The sequence below is a fragment of the Desmodus rotundus genome, chromosome 2, assembly GCF_022682495.2.
Source record: "Desmodus rotundus isolate HL8 chromosome 2, HLdesRot8A.1, whole genome shotgun sequence".
In the NCBI taxonomy this organism is placed as follows: Eukaryota; Metazoa; Chordata; class Mammalia; order Chiroptera; family Phyllostomidae; genus Desmodus; species Desmodus rotundus.
The window spans coordinates 128,551,670-128,573,307 of NC_071388.1; the positions used below are offsets into that span (position 1 = coordinate 128,551,670).

Genomic DNA, 21,638 nt, shown 5'->3' on the forward strand with positions numbered 1-21,638 from the left:
CGCACATTGACATTTCTCTCCCTCTCTTTCTCCTCCCACCCCTCTCTAAGAATAAATAAATAAAATCTTAAAAATAAAAGAAATTAAGGATGATTACATGAGGGTGGAGGAAAGTAAGGCAGGGATTGGATTACAAGATTGCATGATTCCTTAAGGGTGGGTACCCCTTTGAGGGGCATTTCTTCTGTCATTTCAAAGGTGTGTTAACCTAGAGTGAGTCACAAGAACAATGAATGGGACTTACTTAAAAACCTTTCACTAAAGAAGTGAAAGGCATGGGACGTGACTACCCACCATGACCTGCCTAGTTAGGGATTTGTGACTTATTTATTACTGCACCCTTTTCATCCACATATGCCAGAGGCTGAGCGGTTCAGCATAGGCAGGAGACAGGCACATATGGGCTCAGACCCTGTGGATCCTTGATAACGATGGTGAGGAGTCCAGATTTCATTCCATGAACTGTGGTAAGTCACTAGAGAGTTAAAGTAGATGAGTGATGTGATAGATTTCAATCTTTGTGAGCTGGTCCTGACTGCAGTTTGGGAACTAGATAGAAATGGCAATAAGATTTTGGAAGAAGCCACTGTAGTAATTTAAGCTGGTGATTTGGAGGTGAATTAAATGTGGGTGGTATTGGTTAGAATGGAAACAATGAACAGACTCAAGAAATATATAGGTATTTGAAATGATAGGTGTTTGCCATTAAACAGATATAGGTAATACAACAGAAGATTCAAGTATGACATTCCAGTGTTTGACTTGGTCACATTGATAGAATTGGGAAATACACAAGGAGAAAGATAGACAGTAAGATTAAGAGGATGAATGTGGGTTTTGCCAGGTTGTATTTGATTGGTTTCTTAGGTGTAGATTTCTAGTTTGTGGCTGAGAAGCTTGAGCAAGAAATGTGGGCTGAAGATAACAATGAGGGATTTAAGAGTTCTAGGTGGCTATTTAAACTCTTCGGGTGGGCAAAGATTCAGGATCACAAAAGAAAATCTAGGGCAGTGACTCCAGGAAGCCCATTAGCTAAGGGAGCTACAGAGAGAGGAAAATTCAAACACAAACAAAGACTGCCTAGAGGGAGAGTGGGGTGCAAGGTAGAAGTGAGGGACAAACAGGGGAGGTGTGATGGAACTTGGAAAGAATATTTCAAGAATTATAGTGCAGTCATGTCTGAACTATCATTGAACAACCAAGTCTGAAAAAAAAAAAGAATAAAAGATATCCCGGGGCTCTATTCATTACTGTGGCAGGAGTAAGTAGTTCCAAGCTATATGTGGACTCAGAATCCAGGGTTAAGTGTGTTGAGAATACAGTACAAATAGAAGAGATGGAGACAATAGTACTTTATGGACGTTTGGAAAATGTATTCACCAGAGACTGGGTAAGTGAAATGCTAAGAGGAAGAAGCCAGTCACCACCCACTGAGATATCTTTCAATCAGTAAATTCCCACAACCATAATAGAGATGTGTTTTTCAAGTACATTCTCAGTAAGCGGCCCTAAAGGGAGAGGCAAGTGAATAAATACATGCCCCCAGAGGGTTAGCTGTGTGTTTGAAGCTTCTGCAAGATCATTTCAGGACCTGTAGGAACCCTTGTTTACTGTGGCCGTAAGCATCAGGGAAGGCCGTAGAGCCGATCATCAGGTGATAACTGCAGAATTGTTGTGTGTAATGTAAACTATCTGCCAAGGAGAAAGCAGTTCATACATCAGCTTGTACCCAGTGTTTCTAAAAGAGCCATAAAGACTGGAAATGCATCAGTAAAGATGCCTACCTTTAATAACTGATCATGACTAGCTAATGATCTACTAATGAGACAAGAAGTGGAATTACTAGATCCTGGAAAACTTTTAGGAATCTAGAAGTGTGTTAACAGAAAAGTTGAATCAAATTACAGGCAGACTTGGAATCCATTAAATGTGATTATCAAGTACTCAGAGTACTTGTGAAAAAATGAGTCTGCATTGTCATTTTTGAAAGTTGGGATCACAACTAAAAAGTCCAGAAAGTCATTGGTAAGGTAGAGTCACTTTCTAGAATACCTAATTATAAAAGGTCTCTCAAGGTAGAAGCCATTGCTTTTTCTCAGATTAAATTAACCCATGTGATTTGAGCATTTTATCTCAGTCTAGTGTTTCTGTCAGTATTTGTGAGCTGCCGGATAATGGGAACCAAAATAAGTTCCACTTTGTCACACCCAGCTGACCCTCAGTCGCACTCCTTGAATAAATAATCTCTGTTTTTAAAAAGTTGCTTGAAAAAAAGGGGAAGGAGTCTGTTTCATACCATTTTGTCAGTTTCCCTGGCAACTGTTAGTTTCAACGAAAATGGTAACATGGTAATCAATCTGTTTTTATCAACAAATTATTGGGAAAATAATAAACAAGAATTTTCTAGCTGTTGAGCCACTATAGCAAACATTTCCTAAGTATTCTGTACCAATCTCCTTCATAAAAACACTTTTGTCAAGTTTATTCGAATTTCAGTTACTCTGGGAGTTGCTTTCATTGACCTAGGATTTAATTCTATGTACAAAGGAATGAAAATAAGAAACGTTTCACTTTAAGACTTAATATTCTAAGAGCTTTTAAATATAATAATGTGAGTGACTTTTAACAAAACAGTGGATATGAAATTAATGCATCAATATTTCTTGTTGGAACAGGAAAAAGCAGGAAGAAGGAGAAATGCCAGGAACCTGACCTGTACCCTCTAGTGGAAACAGAACTATGTCCTTGTGATGTATTTATATCTCAACCTTATGGAAATTGGTCAGATTGCATTCTTCCTGAAAGCAGAAGGGAACCCCTGCGAGGAGTGCAGGCGCAAGGAGACGGCAAACAATGTGGAAAGGGCACGCGCTTTCGAGCAATAGCCTGCTCGGATAAAAACGGCAGACCTGTGGACCCCTCCCACTGCAGCAGCTCTGGTAAGGAGGTGGGTGAGGAGTAAGAGATGAGAACATTGACAAATAACCCAGGAGGTTTGTCCGAGGTCTAGAATTAGTGAAGTTATTATTGAAGAATTGTTTCCGTTCTCCGTTGTCAATATCACACACTGCTTCTCATGCATTATTGACACACGAAATGCACATATCCATATCTCATGAGTCTCTGGAATGTGTTTTCAGGCCCTTCCTCAGCTCACTCTATACTTCTCCTCTGGTCGTTTGTTTGCTGGCGGAGAGCACAGTTGTTCCAGTTCGCTGAGAAAGCAAAAGCCCGGTACAAATGGTGTTCATTGATGCTCTTCACATGTATGTTACATGTGATTAAGCCTTTAGTCTCTAATAAGTGAGTTTACAAAATACCAATGAAAAATTAATTTTTAAATGTTTTATAATACAACATATAAGTTCACCCATATAGTAGAGTAAAATTGAAAAAAAAAAGAAATTAGGCCAGCTGGGAGAGTTTGCAAGATGTTAATTAGGTAGAAGACTTTTTTTTTTTTTTCAAACTTTAAGAGAATTTGAAAAATATGGGTCAATGGAGAAAAGGATGAAGGTGGAGTGAACGTTGATGGAGGAGGCTGAGACTATGATTACAATGGACTTTATGAATTTCCTGTTCTATTTGGGGGGAGGGGTTACTACATTTTTTCCTTTTTAAAGAGACTAAGCAACTTAGGAATTTTACAGACGGTACGGAAAGAATTTGTGTTTGAATAACAAACTCTGGGAAAAATGATTGATTTTTGGTCTCTGTCATCAAGATCTTATGTTCCAAATAAGCTGTCTCAATAGTACCAGAAAAGGCAAATTGAATTTAGTTCTAACATGCAAGTTTGTCTTTATTGCCAATGTGTATATTGGCTTGTCTTTATTTAAGATATATCTGTATCATTATATGAATGCAATTTAAAGTTGAATGATTTTTTTTTAATTGGTGCCATCATTGCTCTGCTTCCTGGGTTAGTCTACACAATTGTTTTCAGTGATTTGACCTCTAGAAACATTAAAGACATCACAAGCAAGTAACGGACCCATTTTACAAAAGAAGTTGTAGTCTTGTATCAAATGTGATTATAACATAATATTGTTGATTGTATGCACTTTACGGTGCATTAGGTGTCAAGGACTTAGTACTTGTTTACCTGCTACAAGGTTTTACCCTTAAACAACTTGTATGCATCTGCCAACTCCCTCTATCACCCCACCATTTTACTCTCTGTTTTTATAAGTTTGGCTTTTTTATATTCCACATATAAGTGATAACATGTGGCACTTGCCTTTTTCTGTCTGACTTATCTCACCTAGCATGTCCTCAAGGTCAACGCATGTTGTCACAAATGACAGGATGTCTTTCTCATGGGTGAATAATATTCCACTGTGTATATACCCCGTCTTTATCCATTCATCTGCTGATGGGCACTTAGGTTGTTTTTATATCTTGACCATTATAAATATTGCTGCGACAAACATGGAAATATATATGTCTGTACCTATATATCATATTCTACTCTCATTTCCTTTGCAGATGTACCCTGAAGTAGAATTGCTAGATTATATGGTAGTTCTATTTTTAATATTTTGAGGAATTTTCATGTTGTTTTCCAATGTGCGTCTCACCAACAGGGCACAAGAGTTTCCTTCCCCCACATCCTCACCTATACTTGTTACCCTCTTCTTGATGTTACCCATTCTGACAGGCGTGACGTAATATCTCATTGTAGTTTTGATTTGCATTTCCCAGATGATTAGTGATGTTGGGCATCTTTTCACATACCTGTTTACCATTCAGATGTTTTTTTTGGAAAAAGATTATTTAATTCCTCTGCCTATTGCTTAATTTGATTGTTGGGGTTTTGTTGTTATTGTTATTGTTGAGTTGTATGCATTCTTTCTATATTTTGGATATTAACCCCTTATCCAATATTTGGTTTGCAACATTTTTTTCTCATTATGTAGGTTGCCTTTTCCTTTTGTTGTTTGTTTTGCTGTGCAAAAGCTTTTAGACTTGATGTAGTGCCTTTTTTTGCTTTTTTGTGTGTATTTTAGTATCATGATCAGAACAATCATTGCCAATACCATTGTCAAGGTGATTCTTCTCTACATTTTCTTCTAGGAGTTTTATAAAATTAAGTCTTAGGTTTAAGTCTCTGATCCATTTCAATTTAATTTTGTAAGACAGGGGTCCACTTCCATTGTTCTGCATGTGTGTGTCCAGATTTCCCAACACATTTCTTGAAAAGACTCTCATTTCCCCATCAGGTGTTCTCGGCCCCCTTGTTGAATACTAGTTGACTGAATATATGGGGATTCCATTGTGAGTTTTCTGATTTCTTCTATTGGTCTAAGTGTATATTGTTATGCTAGTACTATACTGTTTTAATTACTGTAGCTTTGTAACATAGTTTGAAATCAGGAAGTGTGATACCTCCTGTTTTGTTATTTTTTAGGATTGTGGTTCCACACAAATTTTAGAAATTTTTCTTTGAAGATTGCCATTGAAATTTTGGTAGGGCTTTTATTGAATATAGAAATGGCTTTGGGTGGTGGGGACGTTTTAACTATATTAATTACTCCAACCCATGAACAGGGATGTCTTTCCATTTGTTTATGTCTTCTTCAATTTCTTTCAACAAAATCTTGTAGTTTTCATTGTACAGATTTTTCACTTCCTTGGCTAAATGTATTCCTAGGTGTTTTATTATTTTCAATGCTATTGTGAAAGGAGTAATTTTTTTCTTTATTTTTAAATGTCCCATTATTAATGTATAAAAATGTGATTCTTTTCTGTAAGTACATTTTATATACTGCAACTTCAGTAATTTCTTTTATTTGTTACAATAGTTCTTTTCTTTCAGTCTTTGGGATTTTCTATATACAAAATCATATCATTTGCAAATAGCAACAATTTTATTTCTTCCTTTCCTAGTTGGATATCTTTTACTTCTTTGTCTTGCCTAATTGCTCTAGCTAAGACTTCCTGTATTATATTAAATAAAAATGGTGAGAGTGGGCAACCTTGTCTTGTTCCTGATCTTACAGTAAAAGCTTTTAATCGTTTACAATTGAGTTTAATGTTAGCCATGGGTTTGTAATAGGTGGACTTTATTATGTTGAAGTATGTTCCTTTTATACCCAATGTTGAGAGGGTTTTTTGTTGCTTGTTTGAAATAGTGTGTAGTTTGTCAAATGCTTTTTCTCAATTCATTGTGATGATCATCTGCTTTTTATAATTCTTTTTTTCCTCTTTTTAATTGTTGTTCAAGTACAGTTGTCTCCATTATCCCCCCACCTCTCCCTTCCACCACCCCATCCCCACCTCCCACCCTTGAATCCTACCCACTTTAGCTTTGTCCACATGTTCTTTATACATGTTACTTGACAACCCTCCCCCCTTATCTTCCTATTATCCCCTCCCACCTCCCCTCTGGTTACTGTCAGTTTGTTCTTTATTTCAATGTCTCTGGTAATATTTTGTTTGCTTGTTTGTTTTGTTCATTAGGTTCCACTTATAGGTGAGATCATACGGTATTTGTCTTTCACCAACTGGCTTATTTCACTTAACATAATGCTTTTCAGTTCCATCTAAGCTGTTGCAAAGGGTAGGAGCTCCTTCTTCCTTTCTGCTGCATGGTATTCCATCAGCATGGTATTGCATCATGTAAATGTACCATAGTTTTTTGATCCACTCATTTACTGATGGGCACTTAGGTTGATTCCAGCACTTGGCTGTTGTCAATTGTGCTATGAACATTGGGGTGCATAGGTTCTTATGAATTGTTTTTTCAGGATTCTTAGGGTATAGTCCTAGCAAAGGAATTCTGAGGAAAGTCCATACTGTTTTCCACAGTGGCTGCATCAGTCTGCATTCTCACAAACAGTGCACTAGGAACAGTACAACAGTCCCTTTTCTCTACAACCTTACTGGCACTTGTTGTTTGTTGATTTGGTTATGATGGCCATTCTGACTGGTGTGAAGTGGTATCTCATTGTGATTTTAATTTTCATCTCTCTGATGACTAGAGATGCTGAACATTCATTCTTATGTCTCTGGGTCCTCTGAATGTCCTCCTTGGAGAAGTGTCTGTTAAGATCCTTTGCCCTTTTTTTAATTGGATTGTTTGTCTTCCTGGAGTGGAATTGTGTGAGTTCATTATATATTTGGAGATCAAACGTTTGTGCGAGGTATCATTTGCAAGTATATTTTCCCATATGGTTGGTTCTCTTTTCATTTTGTTGATATTTTCTTTAGCCATGCAGAAGCTTTTTATTTTGATGAAGTCCCATTTGTTTATTCTTTCCTTTATGTCCCTTGCTCTGGGGGACATATCAGTGAAAATATTGCTGCGTGAAATATCTGAGATTTTCCTACCTGTGTTTTATGGTGTTGCAACTTATATTTATAAGTCTTTTATCCATCTTGAGTTTATTTTTGTGTATGGTGTAAATTGGTGGTCGAGTTTCATTTCTTTGCTTATAGCTGTCTAGATCTCCCAACACCATTTGTGAAGAGGCTATTTTTACTCCATTTTATGCTTCTGCCCCCTTCGTTGAATATTAATTGACCATAGAGACATGGATACATATCTGAGATCTCTATTCTGTTCCATTGATATATGTGTCTGTTCTCAGAAAACTACACAACACTGAAGAAAGAAATTAAGGAAGACACAAACAAATGGAAACATATACCATGTTCATGTATTGGAAGAATTAACATCATCAAAATGTTCATATTACCCAAAGCAATTTATAGATTCAATGCAATCCCTATTAGAGTACCCATGACATATTTCACAGATATAGAACAAACATTTCAAAAATTTATATGGAACCATAAACAACCCTGAATAACCTCAGCAATTTTAAGAAAGAAGAACAAAGTAGGAAGGATCACAATACCTGATATCAAACTATGTTATGACGCCACAATAATCAAAACAGTCTGGTACTCGCATAAGAACAGACATATAATTAATTCTATTAATGGAATTTATTATATTTATTGATTAGTGTGTCCTGAACCATCCTTCTCTTCATGGGATAAATCCCATGTGGTCGTGGTGTTTCATTCTTTGAATATGCCCAGTTCAATCTGCTAATATTTTATTGAGAATGTTTGCATCTATAGTTACAGTGGTATTGGTCTATGGTTTTTTTTTTTTTTCTTGTAGTTCCCATATCTGGCTTTGGTATCAAAATAATGGTGGCCTTGTAGAATGAGTTTGAAAGTGTTTCCACATCTTCAATTATTTTGTAAGATTTTGAGAAGGATTGACACTGATTCTTCCTTAAATGTTTGCTAGAATTCACCAGTGAAGCCATCTGCTCCTAGTGTTTTGTTTTGTTTTTTTTTTCCCCTGTGTTTTTTGATTACTGATTCAGTTTCTTTACTCATTATTGGGCTATTCTTCAGATTTTCTATTTCTTCCAGATTCAGTGTTGGTAGGTTGTATGTTTCTAGAAATTTATTCATTTCTTTTAGGCTATCTGAGTTTTTCATAGTAGTCTCTTATGATCCTGTATATTCTAGTGGTATCAGTTGTAATGTCTCCTCTCTCATTTCTCAATTATTTGAGTCTTCTCCCTTTTTTTCCCTTAGTCTAACTAAAGGTTTGTTATTTAAAATTTTTTTTTGAAATACCAGCTCTTAGTTTCTTTGATCTTTTTATTGTTTTTTGTTTTTTCTTTATTTCATTGGTTTCCACTCTATTATTTTCTTTCTTCTGCTAACTTTGAGCTTACTTTTCTTCTTCTTTCTCTAGTTGTTTGATTTGTACATTTGGGTTGTTTATTTAAAATATTTCTAATTTATTATTATAGCAAGTTATCACTATAAACTTTCCTCTCAGAACTGCTTTTGCACCATTCCATAGGATTTCATATGCCATCTTTCCATTTTTATTTGCTTTGAGATAACTTTTACTTTCCTTTTGACTTCTCCTTAGACTCATTCATTGTTCAGAAGTGTGTCGTTTAGATTTTTCAGCTTTTTTCTTGATTTCTGGTTTCATATCATTGTGGTCAGAAAAGATAGTTGATATAATTTTAATCTTCTTAAATGTGCTAAGATTTGTTTTATGTCCTATAAAGATCTAATCTGGAAAATATTTTATGTGCAGTTGAGAAGAATGTGTATTGATTACTGTTGGGTAGAATATACTATGTATGTCAAACCCATTTGGTTTAGTTCTAACATTTCCTTGTTGATTTGCTGTTTGAATGATCTATCCATGGCTGAGAGTAGAGTATGAAAGTCCCTTAGTATTATCATGTCTTTATTTCTCCCTTCCATCTGTTAGTATTTGCTTAATATATTTAGATGCTCTTATATATATATATGTACACCCCAAAATATATATATTTATACTTTATATAAATAAAAGTATATATATTTAAATTTTATATAAATATATATTTATGTTTATTTTATTTTATTGATGTATTAACCCCTTTATCATTATATGATGACTTATCTATTATTACTATTTTTGGCTTGAAGTCTGTTTTTTCTGGTAAGTATGGTTACACCCACATTCTTTTGGTTTCTACTTACAGGGAGTATCTTCTTCCATCTCTTCACTTGGAGCCTGTGTGTGTCTTGAGAGATGAAATTAGTTTCCTATAGGCAGCATATAGGCATATAGTTAGGTCTTGGTTTTTTGTTTGTTTGTTTGTTTAGTTTTTTTTTAATCCAGCCAGCTGCTCTTTGCTTGATTGGTGAATTCAGTCTATTTACATTTAGAGTGATTAGTGATAAGAGAACTTGTTTCTGCCATCTTATTGTTTTGCTTCTAGTTTTTTAATCTCCATTGTTTTATATTTCTTTTGTTTCTACCTGCTTTTGTAAATTTGTGGGTTTTCATGGTGATATGCTGTCTTCATCTGTTTTATATTTTGTGAATATATTCTAAATTTTTGGCTTGTGGTTACCACCTCCTCTGTGAGAAAGGTCACTGCTCTCTACCTCCTCTGCCAGAAAGGTAACCACTGCAAGCACCAAATCCTAGCATCTTGCCTTGTCGCCTGGGGACAGGAAGTCATCTTGGCAACTTCTTCCCTCTGTTCTGCATCCAAACACCTCTCTATTCCACTTTAGAGGAATTCTGGAATCTCCCCTTAGTCAGGATGAACTTCTAAAAATTCCCTTGCCCCTGGGCATCTGCCAAGTCTTGTATTCTCCAGGTTCTTGCTTTCTTGATTTCAGTGAGTGGGGTGGGGCCCGTTCACCAACTGCCTTGCATTCGAAGCCTCCACCAGTTTTCTCTGTTTTTTTTTTTTTTTCTTTTTTCCGGAAGCACAAGTGAACTAGAAACATCCAAGTTTCTCATTGTAATGCTAGAGACGTTTCTGGTAGGCAATGGATGTCTAATTAGTTGTTATGAAAAAGGAAGAGGAGAGAGGAATGCTTTACTCTACCATGATTCTGATGTCACCTATACATTTGTTTATTTATTCATTTATTTGATAAAAACCTATATAGTCAATACCTGCTGTATATAGAATCTGGTCCTTTTCTACAATTTAGATATAAAGTTAGGGATAAATCAGAGAATTGTTCAGCTTATTGTCTAGTGGGGGATAGAAAAAAGATTTTTTTTTAAAAGAAATTTCAAACCTTGATTAGCTCTTAAGATGCTATGAATAGAAAATCTTAGATTTTAGGGAAGTCCTCACTGAAATAACAATTTGAGATGTGAAGAGTAAGAACAAAGCAGGCAACTGTGAAAAGTACATTCAGGGTAATTTTAGTCTGTGGGACAAGCATGTCCAGAGAATGTGTGGCAGGAAAGAAATTCTGGCCAAAATAACAAAGGAGCCCAGTGGTTAGAATGTAGGGAGTAAGGAGAGAGTTTTGGAAGTGAGGATGAAGAAATAGGCAGAATCTTATGGGACAAAGGAAAAGAGTCTGGATCTAATTTAAGTGTAATCGTCAGGTGGAAAATTTGTTTACAAACAGCTCTTTAGGTAAAATAGCTGTGTATAATGCAGGCAGGTCCAGAGACAAGTCAGCTGTGCGTTACATGGCCAGACAAACTTTAGAGAACACGCGGTTCTGCTTTGTGGTTGATACACAGTTTGGGATTAGAGGAAATGAAGTTGCATTGCTACAAGTGGACAGGCAATGTTTTTGAAAGAATGGAAAATGCAGAAAAACAATATTCCCAGTGATTCAGTGATAACTGTGTAAATAAATTTTAATTCATCAAACTATAAAGTGAAAATACAATCTGTTTTATATTTGATTCTAGATGAAATATGATTTTGATAGGCAGTTAATTATCTTCATTAATATTTCATCAAGAAGTAACTTAGCACTAGCAGCTTAACTCTATTGCAGCAATTAGTTTGTTATCATATATTAAGAGGTATAGATAGCAAAGCTAAATAAATAAATAACATAAAGAATCTCTTTGCGACTTAAAGAATTATCATTTCACTTATTTGCAGTTACTGGAAAATATGTGAATTTAATCTTAATACATTTTAAATACTTCATATTTCCTGTGAATGAGTTAAATTTTAAATTATTGAGAGATTTATGTTACCTATTCTGAGCTGTCCTCATAAATCCATCACAGAGAAGAGACTGAGTAATTATATTTTACTCTCCCTTATAGAAAAAAAGATAAGTCATGTGAACTTTGACATGACCAGTTTCTTAAATCGTCTACCAGGAATGTCCAATCTGTGGCCTGTGGGCTGCATGCGGCCCAGGGTGGTTATGAATGTGCCCAACACAAAATCATAAATTTACTTAAAACCGTTTTTTTTGCTGATCAGTTTCCATTAGTGTTTTTACATTTAGTGTGTGGCCCAAGACAACTCTTCTTCCTCTAGTGTGGCCCAGAAATGCCAAAAGGTTGGACACCCCTGCCACACATTCATGTTTCTTGAGACATTGTAAAAGTCTTCACATCACAGCACTTGAGGAGGCATTAATAATGCCTACTCTGGGGCAAGGAAATTTAACTTTGACAATATGGAGAATATGTTTCTGTTTATTTAATGTTGAGGTTTTGCTTCTTTTGCTTTTTTGAAAAATGTGAGTGTTGCTATAAAAATTGCTATGATATTTCCACTTTAGAGATATCTCTCTACTCTCTCCATGTTTTTCCATCTCTGTGGCTCTCTTTTTAGCTCGGACTTCTCTCCTATTTCCTAATATTCTCTGTGGCGTTGTCCCTCAACAGTCCTCACTCAGTCCTTCCTTCTGCCATCTATTTCTCCTATTTCAATAACGGGAATCTTTCCAAAAGTCAAATCTGGTTGTTGCTCACATAAGTTTAAACTTTCAATGTCAACAGATTGTCCAGACCCCCTAGCAGGGACTACCAGCCCTTCATGACTTTACCCTTTTTTAACCCCTAACGCCATATCTTTCTTCCTTTCCAGGCTGGACTCCAGTCATCTTCTAATTTTGCATGTCTCAGTATGTACCGTTTGTTCTCATGGGGCTTCTGCCTTCTGTATCCGTTCACTCTACTTCTGCTATGACTTTCGTTTTTTCCTCCTTGCAACCCGTTTCTCTAGTCCACTCGCGATAACCTTTCTGGACTTACATGAGAAATGTTACCTCCTTTGGGAAATCACAGGCAGTCTTGCCAGTCAGCCCTTCCCCAACCCTTAGAACCCGTTATAAACTGAGCATAGGTGCTTCGTGTCTTTTACCAAGATAGAGATTCCCCAGTCCTAGTGCTTCTTAGGAAGGGGCTGTGTCTACTTCACAATTCTACCAGGACGAACACCTGGAAAAGTGTAATCTTATTACACACATGCAATACTTCATAACCAAACACAGAATATAAATCCTCGCTTATGTACAAGGAAGCTTAATACACATAGGTATATGAGTTCCCTACAGCTGCTGTAACAAAACTGCATACTTGGTAGATTAAAACACACACACACACACATATATATATATATATATATATATATATATATATATATATATACACCTATATATATATATATATATCTTTTCTATCACAGTTCTAAAGGTCAGAATCCAAAGTCAGTTTCATTGGATCAAAATCAAGGGATAATCAGGGCCCTGCCAGCTTTAAGGTCTTGGGGTAGGGGGTGGACCTCTTTCCTGAACTTTGCCATTTTCTAGAGCTGCATTCCTGGGCTCAGGGCCATAAGACCTGAGGCACAGCGTCTCGCTTTAGTGCATCTGACCTTCTTCTGTGTCAGCCCTTCAATGTCAAATCTTTCGGGATTATCTTCCCACCTCAATTTTCTTACCACAAAGTCTCTTTTGAGATTATGGTAACATTCACAGGTTAAAGAGATTATAACCCCGATATCTTTGGGTGCTATTGTTCAGCCTACCACAGTATGTTGATTTTGTTACATTTTTGAGCTAAACTTCAAAGATGAGCAAATGAAAAGAAAAGGAAAACTTCTCTGAAATGTTAGAAGCATTCATATAGTGTTATTTTATTTCTCTGTGTGTGGTGCCTACACAGTGATCTTTATTGAAAGGATCGATATCATAATTCTGCAAACTGTTAGGCAAATGTCATTGGCTAAAATATAATGAAGAAAGCAAAAATTGCTTTCAGTTATTTCCTTGAACATGACATATGGAACTAATATTGTTTGCATTTGTCTCCCAATCATGTTTTGGCTTTCTGTTCTTGATTTTTTATGTCCTGTTTTCTAATTTTGACCTATTTAATGATTCCTAGAAACAGGCTTACGGATAAGACCTCATTTGAAGAGAGAGTTCTGCTGTTGACAATGTTTGAGACACTCAGTCTAAGAACTCACCTAATGAAGGAATACATTGGGAATACTGGTTCATTTGTTTATGAATTCATTTATTCTTTAACAAACATCCATGTAACTATTTGTTTTCATCCACATCATTCCTATATAACAGTATAGAAAGATAAATCAATACTCATTGGAAATATTCACAGTCTAATACACTGCTGTTTTTAAGTACTTCCCCTTTGGGATTATCTCCCCTTTTTGAGTCAGATGGTACTTTAGTTTTTTGAATTATAATGAGACAAAAATGTCAGGACATCAGACAGTTTCATATACATATATTTCTTATCCAGAATTATGTCCAGATATAGAGTCAAGGTTTCTCAGGTGGTGATGGGAGGTGGACAGTGACAGAAAGCATTACCAGGGACTTATAACCTTGTATCTTTGTATTTGGTACTTCAGGACCTTTCTGGGACAGGCCGTGTGTGTTGTAACCCTTCTCAGGGAGAAATTGTGGGCCCATGATTAAATCCATGTGCAACTTTCCTTTAACCTACTTGAAATAAGAAGCAGCATGTCTTATCTTAGAAAGTAAACAGAACCTCTAAACAAATGCTTTTAAATTAAGGAATCAAATAATAAAAATATTTTATATGTAAACCAGCAGATATCTGATGAAGAAGCGCCAAATAACTCTGCCTACATTGTAAAAACATAGTTCAATTCCCTAAGACCAGGACTAAAACAAGGATGTCCAATTTTGACTTCTACTCAGCACTCTGATAGAAGTTCTAGATAAGGCAATTAGGCAGATAAAGAAATAAAAAGCATCTAGATTATAAAGGAAGAAGTAAAACTGTATCTGTGGACAGATAAGCTGATCTTGTAAACAGGAAATTCTAAAGAATTACCCTATAAAACCATTAGAGCCAATAAATAAACTTATCAGGTTTGCAGGGTACAAAGTCAATATACCATCAATTATATTATAAATCTGGAAAAGTAAAAGACCAATATACCAAATCTGTTGTAGTTCTAATCACTACCAATGACCAATCAGAAAATAAATTTTTAAAAAGTTTCATTGATAATAGCATAAAAAAGAACAAAATATTTAAGGATAAATTTAATCAAAGTATATATATATATATATGTAAAAATTTAAAACACTGTTGAAAAAAATTAAAGAAGACCTAAGTAAATGGAAGGATGTACCATGTTTATGGGCCAGAAGACTTAATAGTGTTAAAATGTCAATACTCCTCCAACTGATCTACAGGTTCAATACAATCCCTATCAAAAAATCTCAGCTTCCTTTTTTTAATAGAAATTGACAAACTTTATCCTAAAGTTCACACGGAAATGCAAGAGGCCAAGAATAATGAAACGATCTTGAAAGAAATAAAAAAAGTTGGAGCACTCACACTTCCCAATTTCAAAACTTACTACAAAGCTACAGCATTCACGACAGTGTAGCACTAACACGTGGATGGACATGGAGATAAGTGAAACGTAGTTGGAAGTCCACGAGTAAACCCTTACATTTATGCTCAACTGATGCTTAAGGAGTCTGCCAAGACTATTTAATGGGGAAAAAATAGCCTCTTCAACAAATGGAACTGGAACAACTGAATATCTACACAAAACACACAAATGATTCTTGACCCCTTGCTTACACCATACACAAAAATTAAGTGTATGATACACCTACATGTAATAGCCAAAACTATATAAAACTCTTAGAAGAAAACAGCTGTAAGTATTTGTGATTTTGGCCAGGCTAAGTCATTTAGAAACAACACCAAAAGTACTAGCAACCACAACAACAAAAAAAGAGAGATACGTTGGGTTTCATCAAAATTAAAAACTTGTATGTTATAAAGGACATTATCAAAAATGTATACAGGCAACCTACAAAAGGGAAAATATTTGTAAATGTTATATATCTGATAAGAGACTTGTATTGATGATATATGAAGGTATCTTATAAGTCAACAATAAAAAGACAAATAACCTGGTTGAAAAATGATCACAGGATTTAAATATATATTACTCCAAAGAAGATATACAAGTGGCTAATAACTACATGAAAAGATGTTCAACATCATTTGTCATTAGGGAAATGCAAATCAAGTCACTATGAGATATAATTTCACACCCACTAGAATGGTTGCAATAAAAAAGACAAAAAATAAGTGTTGATAAGGATGTGAAGAAATTGAACCCTTATACATGGCCAGTAGGAATGTGAAAGGTGCAGCTGCTTTGAAAAACTGTTTGGCAGTTCCTTAAAAAGATAAACATACAGTTACTATATGACCCAACAGAAATGACATATATGCCCAAGGGAAATTAAAACACATTCACATAAAACATACAGAAATATTGAGCAGCATTACTCATGAAAGCTGAAAAGCGAGAACACTTCATATTTTTATTAACTGATAAATGGATAAATAAAATGTAACATATCATATAATATAAACTACTGGACAATTAAAAGAATGATGTGTTGACCCTACTACAACATAGATGAATCTTGACATTACAGTAAGTGGAATAAGTCAGTCACAAAAGATGACATAGTATATAATATTTACAGGCAATGTTCAAGCCAATCAAAACTATAGAGATAGAGAGTAGGTAGTGTTTGCCTGGGCCTGAGAGGGAATGGGAACAGGGAGGGATTCTATATCAATCAGCTCATACTGCCATACAGAATATCATAGACTGGGGTGGCTTCAACAAGAGAAATGTATTTTTTTTCACAGTTCAGGAGGCTAGAAATCTGAGATCGAGATGCCATTATCATTTGGTTCTGACAGCTTCGCTTACTTCCCGCTTTGCAAATAGCCACATTCTTGCCTTGCCTTCACATGGCAGAGAGAGAATAAGCTCGTTGGTGTCTGTTCTTGTAAAGGGCCCTGATTTCTTCATAAGGTCCGTACCCTCCCTTCCTCATCTAAACCAAATTACTTCACAAAGGCACTATCTCCAAACACCATCATATTCAGGGTTAGGGCTTCACTATCTGAATTTGGGAAGGACACAGTGCTGTTCCAAATTTAATTGTGGTGATGGTTGAACAACTCTATGAATATACTACAAAGCATTGAATTATTAACTTTATTTAATTTTTTAATTGTGGCTTCAGTACAGTTGTCGCCATTTTCCTGCCACTTTCCCCACCACACTCATCCCCACCTCCAACCCTCAATCCTATTACCTTTAAATGCATGAATTGTATAAGGACTATGTTTCAAAAGTTTAAAAAAATTAAAAATAAATTTTGAGATCTAATTAAAATTTTATAACAATTTATAATAATTTGGAAGAATAATTTAGAGCAAAATATGTGTAACATATCTATGTATGTTTACACATGTACAAAGGTGACCCCCCCAAAAAAAAATGGAATTCCCTTTTGGAGAGTGGGCCCCTTGTAGTACAGACTTCCCCCGCTAGGTGAGTGTTCTAGGAACCCATCTGTATCCGTGTGCCAGCTGGCATCATTGTGAGAGGCTCTGTTCGGCTTCAGTGATTTTTTTGAAGACTCTTTCAATGTGTTGGCCCATTTTATGATGGGTGATTTATGAGCGCATCTGCCCACAATTCACTTAGTGTTCAGTTTCTGACCAAACCCAGCATGACCCATGTGTCCCACCTTCCCTATTTACCCAATCTTGCCCCAAGCGACTTTGTTTCCCTGGATGAAAAAAGTCCGCAGGGGAAACACTTTGCAGATGTGGAAGAGGTTAAACAAAGAACAACATGAGTACTTAAGTGGCTTCAACATTGACGAGTTCAAAAACTGTTTTGCGCAGTGGGCAAAAGTCTCCATAGGTGTGTAGCATCAAATGGACAGTGCTTTGAAGGTGACTGAAGTTTAAACATGTAAGAATAAATGCACAGTTCTTTATAAATAAATTTTTTGGGGGGTCCCTTCTCATATATATATGTGAACACACACACACACATACACACATTCACAGGCATATCTAAATTATTGGCACTAGGGATTTTGACTTATTTAGAGGAATTTTTTGAGAATGTCTTATGTTAGCAATAGGTTTGTAAACATGTAAACTTAAATGTGGAACATGCAAGAAGAGAAGTATGAACAAAGTATTCTGGGAAGACAACGATGAGCTAATTCTAGGATGGTTTTGTACAGTGCTCAGAAGAGTGAGGATATGCGACCTGGCTCTCGAAAAAGAAAAGGGTGCACGGCGTTTGGGTAAGGATGGCTAGTGCTGTGTTGTTACTGGATAGGCAACCTGGCCCACAGTGTGTCTGCCTAGGGCTGCTGACAGTGTGTGGGTTCTTGACTTTGTGTAGGAAAAGATTTCACAAGTCCAGCTGCCTATGAGTGTATATTTATTAAAACTGGGGACAGTAAACTAAGGAAGGGCTTAGGGTAGAAGAAGCAGGAGGGAGAGCCTAGGCTGGGCTGCCTTAACTCACTGGAAAGTCAGAGAAAAGGTGGCCTCGAGAATAGATGCAGGGGGTTAGTTTGGAACAAACTGACACTGCCCATTGCTGCCCTGATTGCAAATCTTGGGGTCCCTTAGAGTTTAGGAGTTGCGTGCCTGTGGGGAAGACGTGAAGGAAGAAACAGGGAAAGGGAATGGGGAGGGCTGTGTCCTTTGTCTTGAGCTTTTATCTTTCTCTTACAGGTGGGAATTTTGGGGTGGGTTTTAGCAAGATAGTCCTCAGTTTCCAGGTGTGCTCTTTCAGGGTCACGGTCTCCACTGATTGGTCAGTGCCAGGTGTGGCCAGCAGGAGCAATAAAATGGCATTGGTCTGGTCAAGATAGTATAAAGTATATAAAACAAAGTGGAGTCAGTCATGTAACAAAGATGGCTGCCCATGAACAATGACACTTTCATTCAAGAGGGAAGCTACCTAAGTCACACGAGACATCTGACAAGGAGACACACCCAGGATACCTGCACACATGGTCAGAGTAGCCGTGTCTGCAGAGTGGGACCACCCATCAATAGGCTCCTGGACAAATTCCCCACTTGCCATCAGGGGTGTCAAGACATTTATCAGAAAGACCCAGAAGGGTGGAGTACACCACCCTCAAGATATAACTGAGGCAGTTTCCAGACCACTGCTGAGAGAGCCGAGCTGCACACCCCAGCGTGCTGCTCCATGCCACGCTGATCTCCCTTGGCATTGGCCACCAGAGGCTCTGCCCTGCTGGACTTAGGACTTCATCTGCCCTGCTGCCCTCCTGGCTCTGGACATTCTTCCTTGAAAAGCACTGACAGCTTCCTTGCTCACGTGCTGTCTCCCAGACCCACAGACTGAGACTCTGAGACTGGGACTCGGGTTTGTTATCCTCCAATTCTCTCATGTGATGTCATTGCTGATTGTTTCTAAGTGATTAGTATCGTTATTAGGTTAGAATAAATTTGGATTAATTCTGCATTAATAAAAGCTGAATGAACCTGCATTAATAAAGTCCAAGTTATGAACCTGCATTAATAAGTCACCTTTGTTGCTCCCTGTTATTTCTCAGTGCCAGTGTCACCTGTAGAACTGGTGGTCGTATAGGTGGCTGGGCACTTTCGGCTCTTAAGGCCTGGGTCAGAGGATACGAGCGGGGCCTGAAGGCTGGCTTACAGAAAAGGCTGTATCGTGAGCATGACGATCTCGACAACAGGGCAGGGGGTCATTAATAATTGCAGCTGGTCCTGGTGTAGCCCCCCTGACTTTGCTGTTTTTCTGCACCTGGAGCTGGAATACAACTGACACTTAAATGTTATCTCTATTGCAGGGGGTGAACTCATTTTCACTGGGGCCACATCAGCACCACTGCCGTTGCCTTCAAAGGGTTGGATGTAATTTTAGGACTGTAAAAGTGTAACTACTCCTTAACTAGGAGCAGGGAGTTTGGCGCTGCCGCCGGGTAGAAACAAGGTGCTGGGCAGGATAAAACAAGGCGGAGGGCCGGGTTCAGACTGCGGGCCTCGTGTTTGCCACTGTGCTCTCTGGGGATGACCTTCTGTACCTGGCTGTAAATTGCTTGACTGTTTTGTTCAACTACCTGTCTCAGTTGCCCTCTGCCACTTGTGCGGGCTTACAGCCTGTCTCAGTGTGACCATGATTAGGTAGGCGGTAGAAGACAAGGTTAGAAATGTCAGTTGGAGTTAACTTATGTAGGAACTCATATGCTAAAAAGATTTTAACTATTCAAGACACTTTTTAAGGCACGAGTGATGTTTGAACTTATTTTTTATTTTTTAAGGGACTCATCTAACGGAGCTTCAGTGTTAACTAAAATTAATTTTAGGATAAAATTACTCTTATATCTATCAAATAGAATGGAACATAACCTTATATTTATAGGATATAAACTATCTACTGAGACATAATATTTAACATTTTAAATTTTGAAATGTCTTGTTCTCTGCAAATATCTGCAAATGCTTAGAGGCAAAGAGCCATTCCTCCGTAATTGTGCTTCAGGACAGTTCTTGCCCTCTTCCCTCTGGTCACATTTGCCTAATCATGTTCCCTAGATAATATTCATTGGAAGGAAGTGAGTATTGCACACGGGCCGCCCATAGATAAAATTGCCCGAGGTTATGAGAAACCCAGGAGCCCCTGTCCCCCTTTCTCTTTCCCTCTGATTCCTCAAATCCTGAGCTGGTGCCTTACAAAGTAGAACTGTTAACCAAGGCTGTTGTACTAAGAGCCAATGTTGGTTTTAGAAAGATAATTCTGGCTTCCAGGTTGATGATGTATTGGATAAAAGAAAAATTAAAAGTAGAGAAAGCAATGAGGATCACGTTCTAGTAGCCCCCGTGAGAGGGAAAAAAGACCAAGACCACAGGGAGGAGGGATAACACTGACAAGCTGTGGAGAAACAGGGTGGGCTCAAGAATAACTGAAAGCTGGGTCAGTGATGGATGGAGACACTGACAAGGTCAGGTGCAGCTTAACAGGGCACTGAGCAGGGCAATGATTAGAGATATAGAAAAACATAATTGAAAATACTTAAGTCAGAAGAAAAATTTTTATAATTAGACATTTGGGATACAGAGTTTGGAATAGATTATAGGTGGTAAGGTAGGTGGTGTGAACGGTGTTGACATTTCGAAGAGATGAAATATTTTTATTTGAAATGGTGGTAGAAGTATTGTTCCCCACCGTGTGCTTACAGCCTCCTTGCTGACTGGAAGTTCATTGCTACAAATCAGTTGGACAGCTCTAAACTTGGGAAGATCTTTAGTTTAAGTCTAAATGTAGCTTCCTCCATCCATTGGTTCCAAATTAACTATTCCATTTAACCTGAAAATAAAAGGCCAAAGTGAGAGGCAACAATCATTTACTTGACATTAAAAAAAGAGAGAGAGAGCGAGCTAGCAAGCTATTCAGGAAGCAGTGACTCAGGCAGAAGCCTAAATAGTGTTCCAGTTAGGACACAAAGGCCAAGGGTATTTATAGGTACGCTAACATAGTGATGCTAATTCTGAACAATGTTTTACACTTTTAGTCCAGTTGCCATGAGTTCTGTAGTCCTAATATTTCCTTTTTTTGTTAGCCTTGCAAATAGTTCTTTGGAAAACAAGGTTGCTTTAGGCCCAGTGAAAAGGTCACTTTGCCCTATGTTAACATTCTAGAGCACAGTGGCAAACACGAGGCCTGCGGGCGGAACCCCGCCCTCCACCTTGTTTCATCCGGCCAGCGCCTTGTTTCTACCCAGTGGCAGTGCCAAGCTCTTGCTTAACTGTTAAGGAGTAGTTACACTTATATGGTCCTAAAATCACATTCAGCCCTTTGAAGGCAACGGTGAGGCTGATGTGGCCCCTGGTGAAAATGAATTTGACACCCCTGTTCTAGGGGTTTGAGGCAGAAGACATGCAAGGCAGTCCTGTGGCTTCATTTTGAAGTGATTCCAAATACGACATCTGTCCAGAAAAAATACAGCCATTTTTAATA

At 37.3% G+C, this 21,638-nt stretch overlaps 1 protein-coding gene across 3 annotated transcripts in view; it reads left to right on the forward strand.

Moving 5' to 3' along the window:
• Window positions 1-21,638, forward strand: part of THSD7B (thrombospondin type 1 domain containing 7B) — an 865,484-nt gene that overhangs the window by 619,969 nt on the left and 223,877 nt on the right. For all 3 annotated transcript variants that reach the window (XM_024569693.3, XM_045203176.2, XM_053918625.1), the window contains one exon: window positions 2,676-2,939. In XM_024569693.3, coding sequence (XP_024425461.2) covers window positions 2,676-2,939 — 264 coding nt within the window. The remainder of the gene's footprint in view (window positions 1-2,675; window positions 2,940-21,638) is intronic.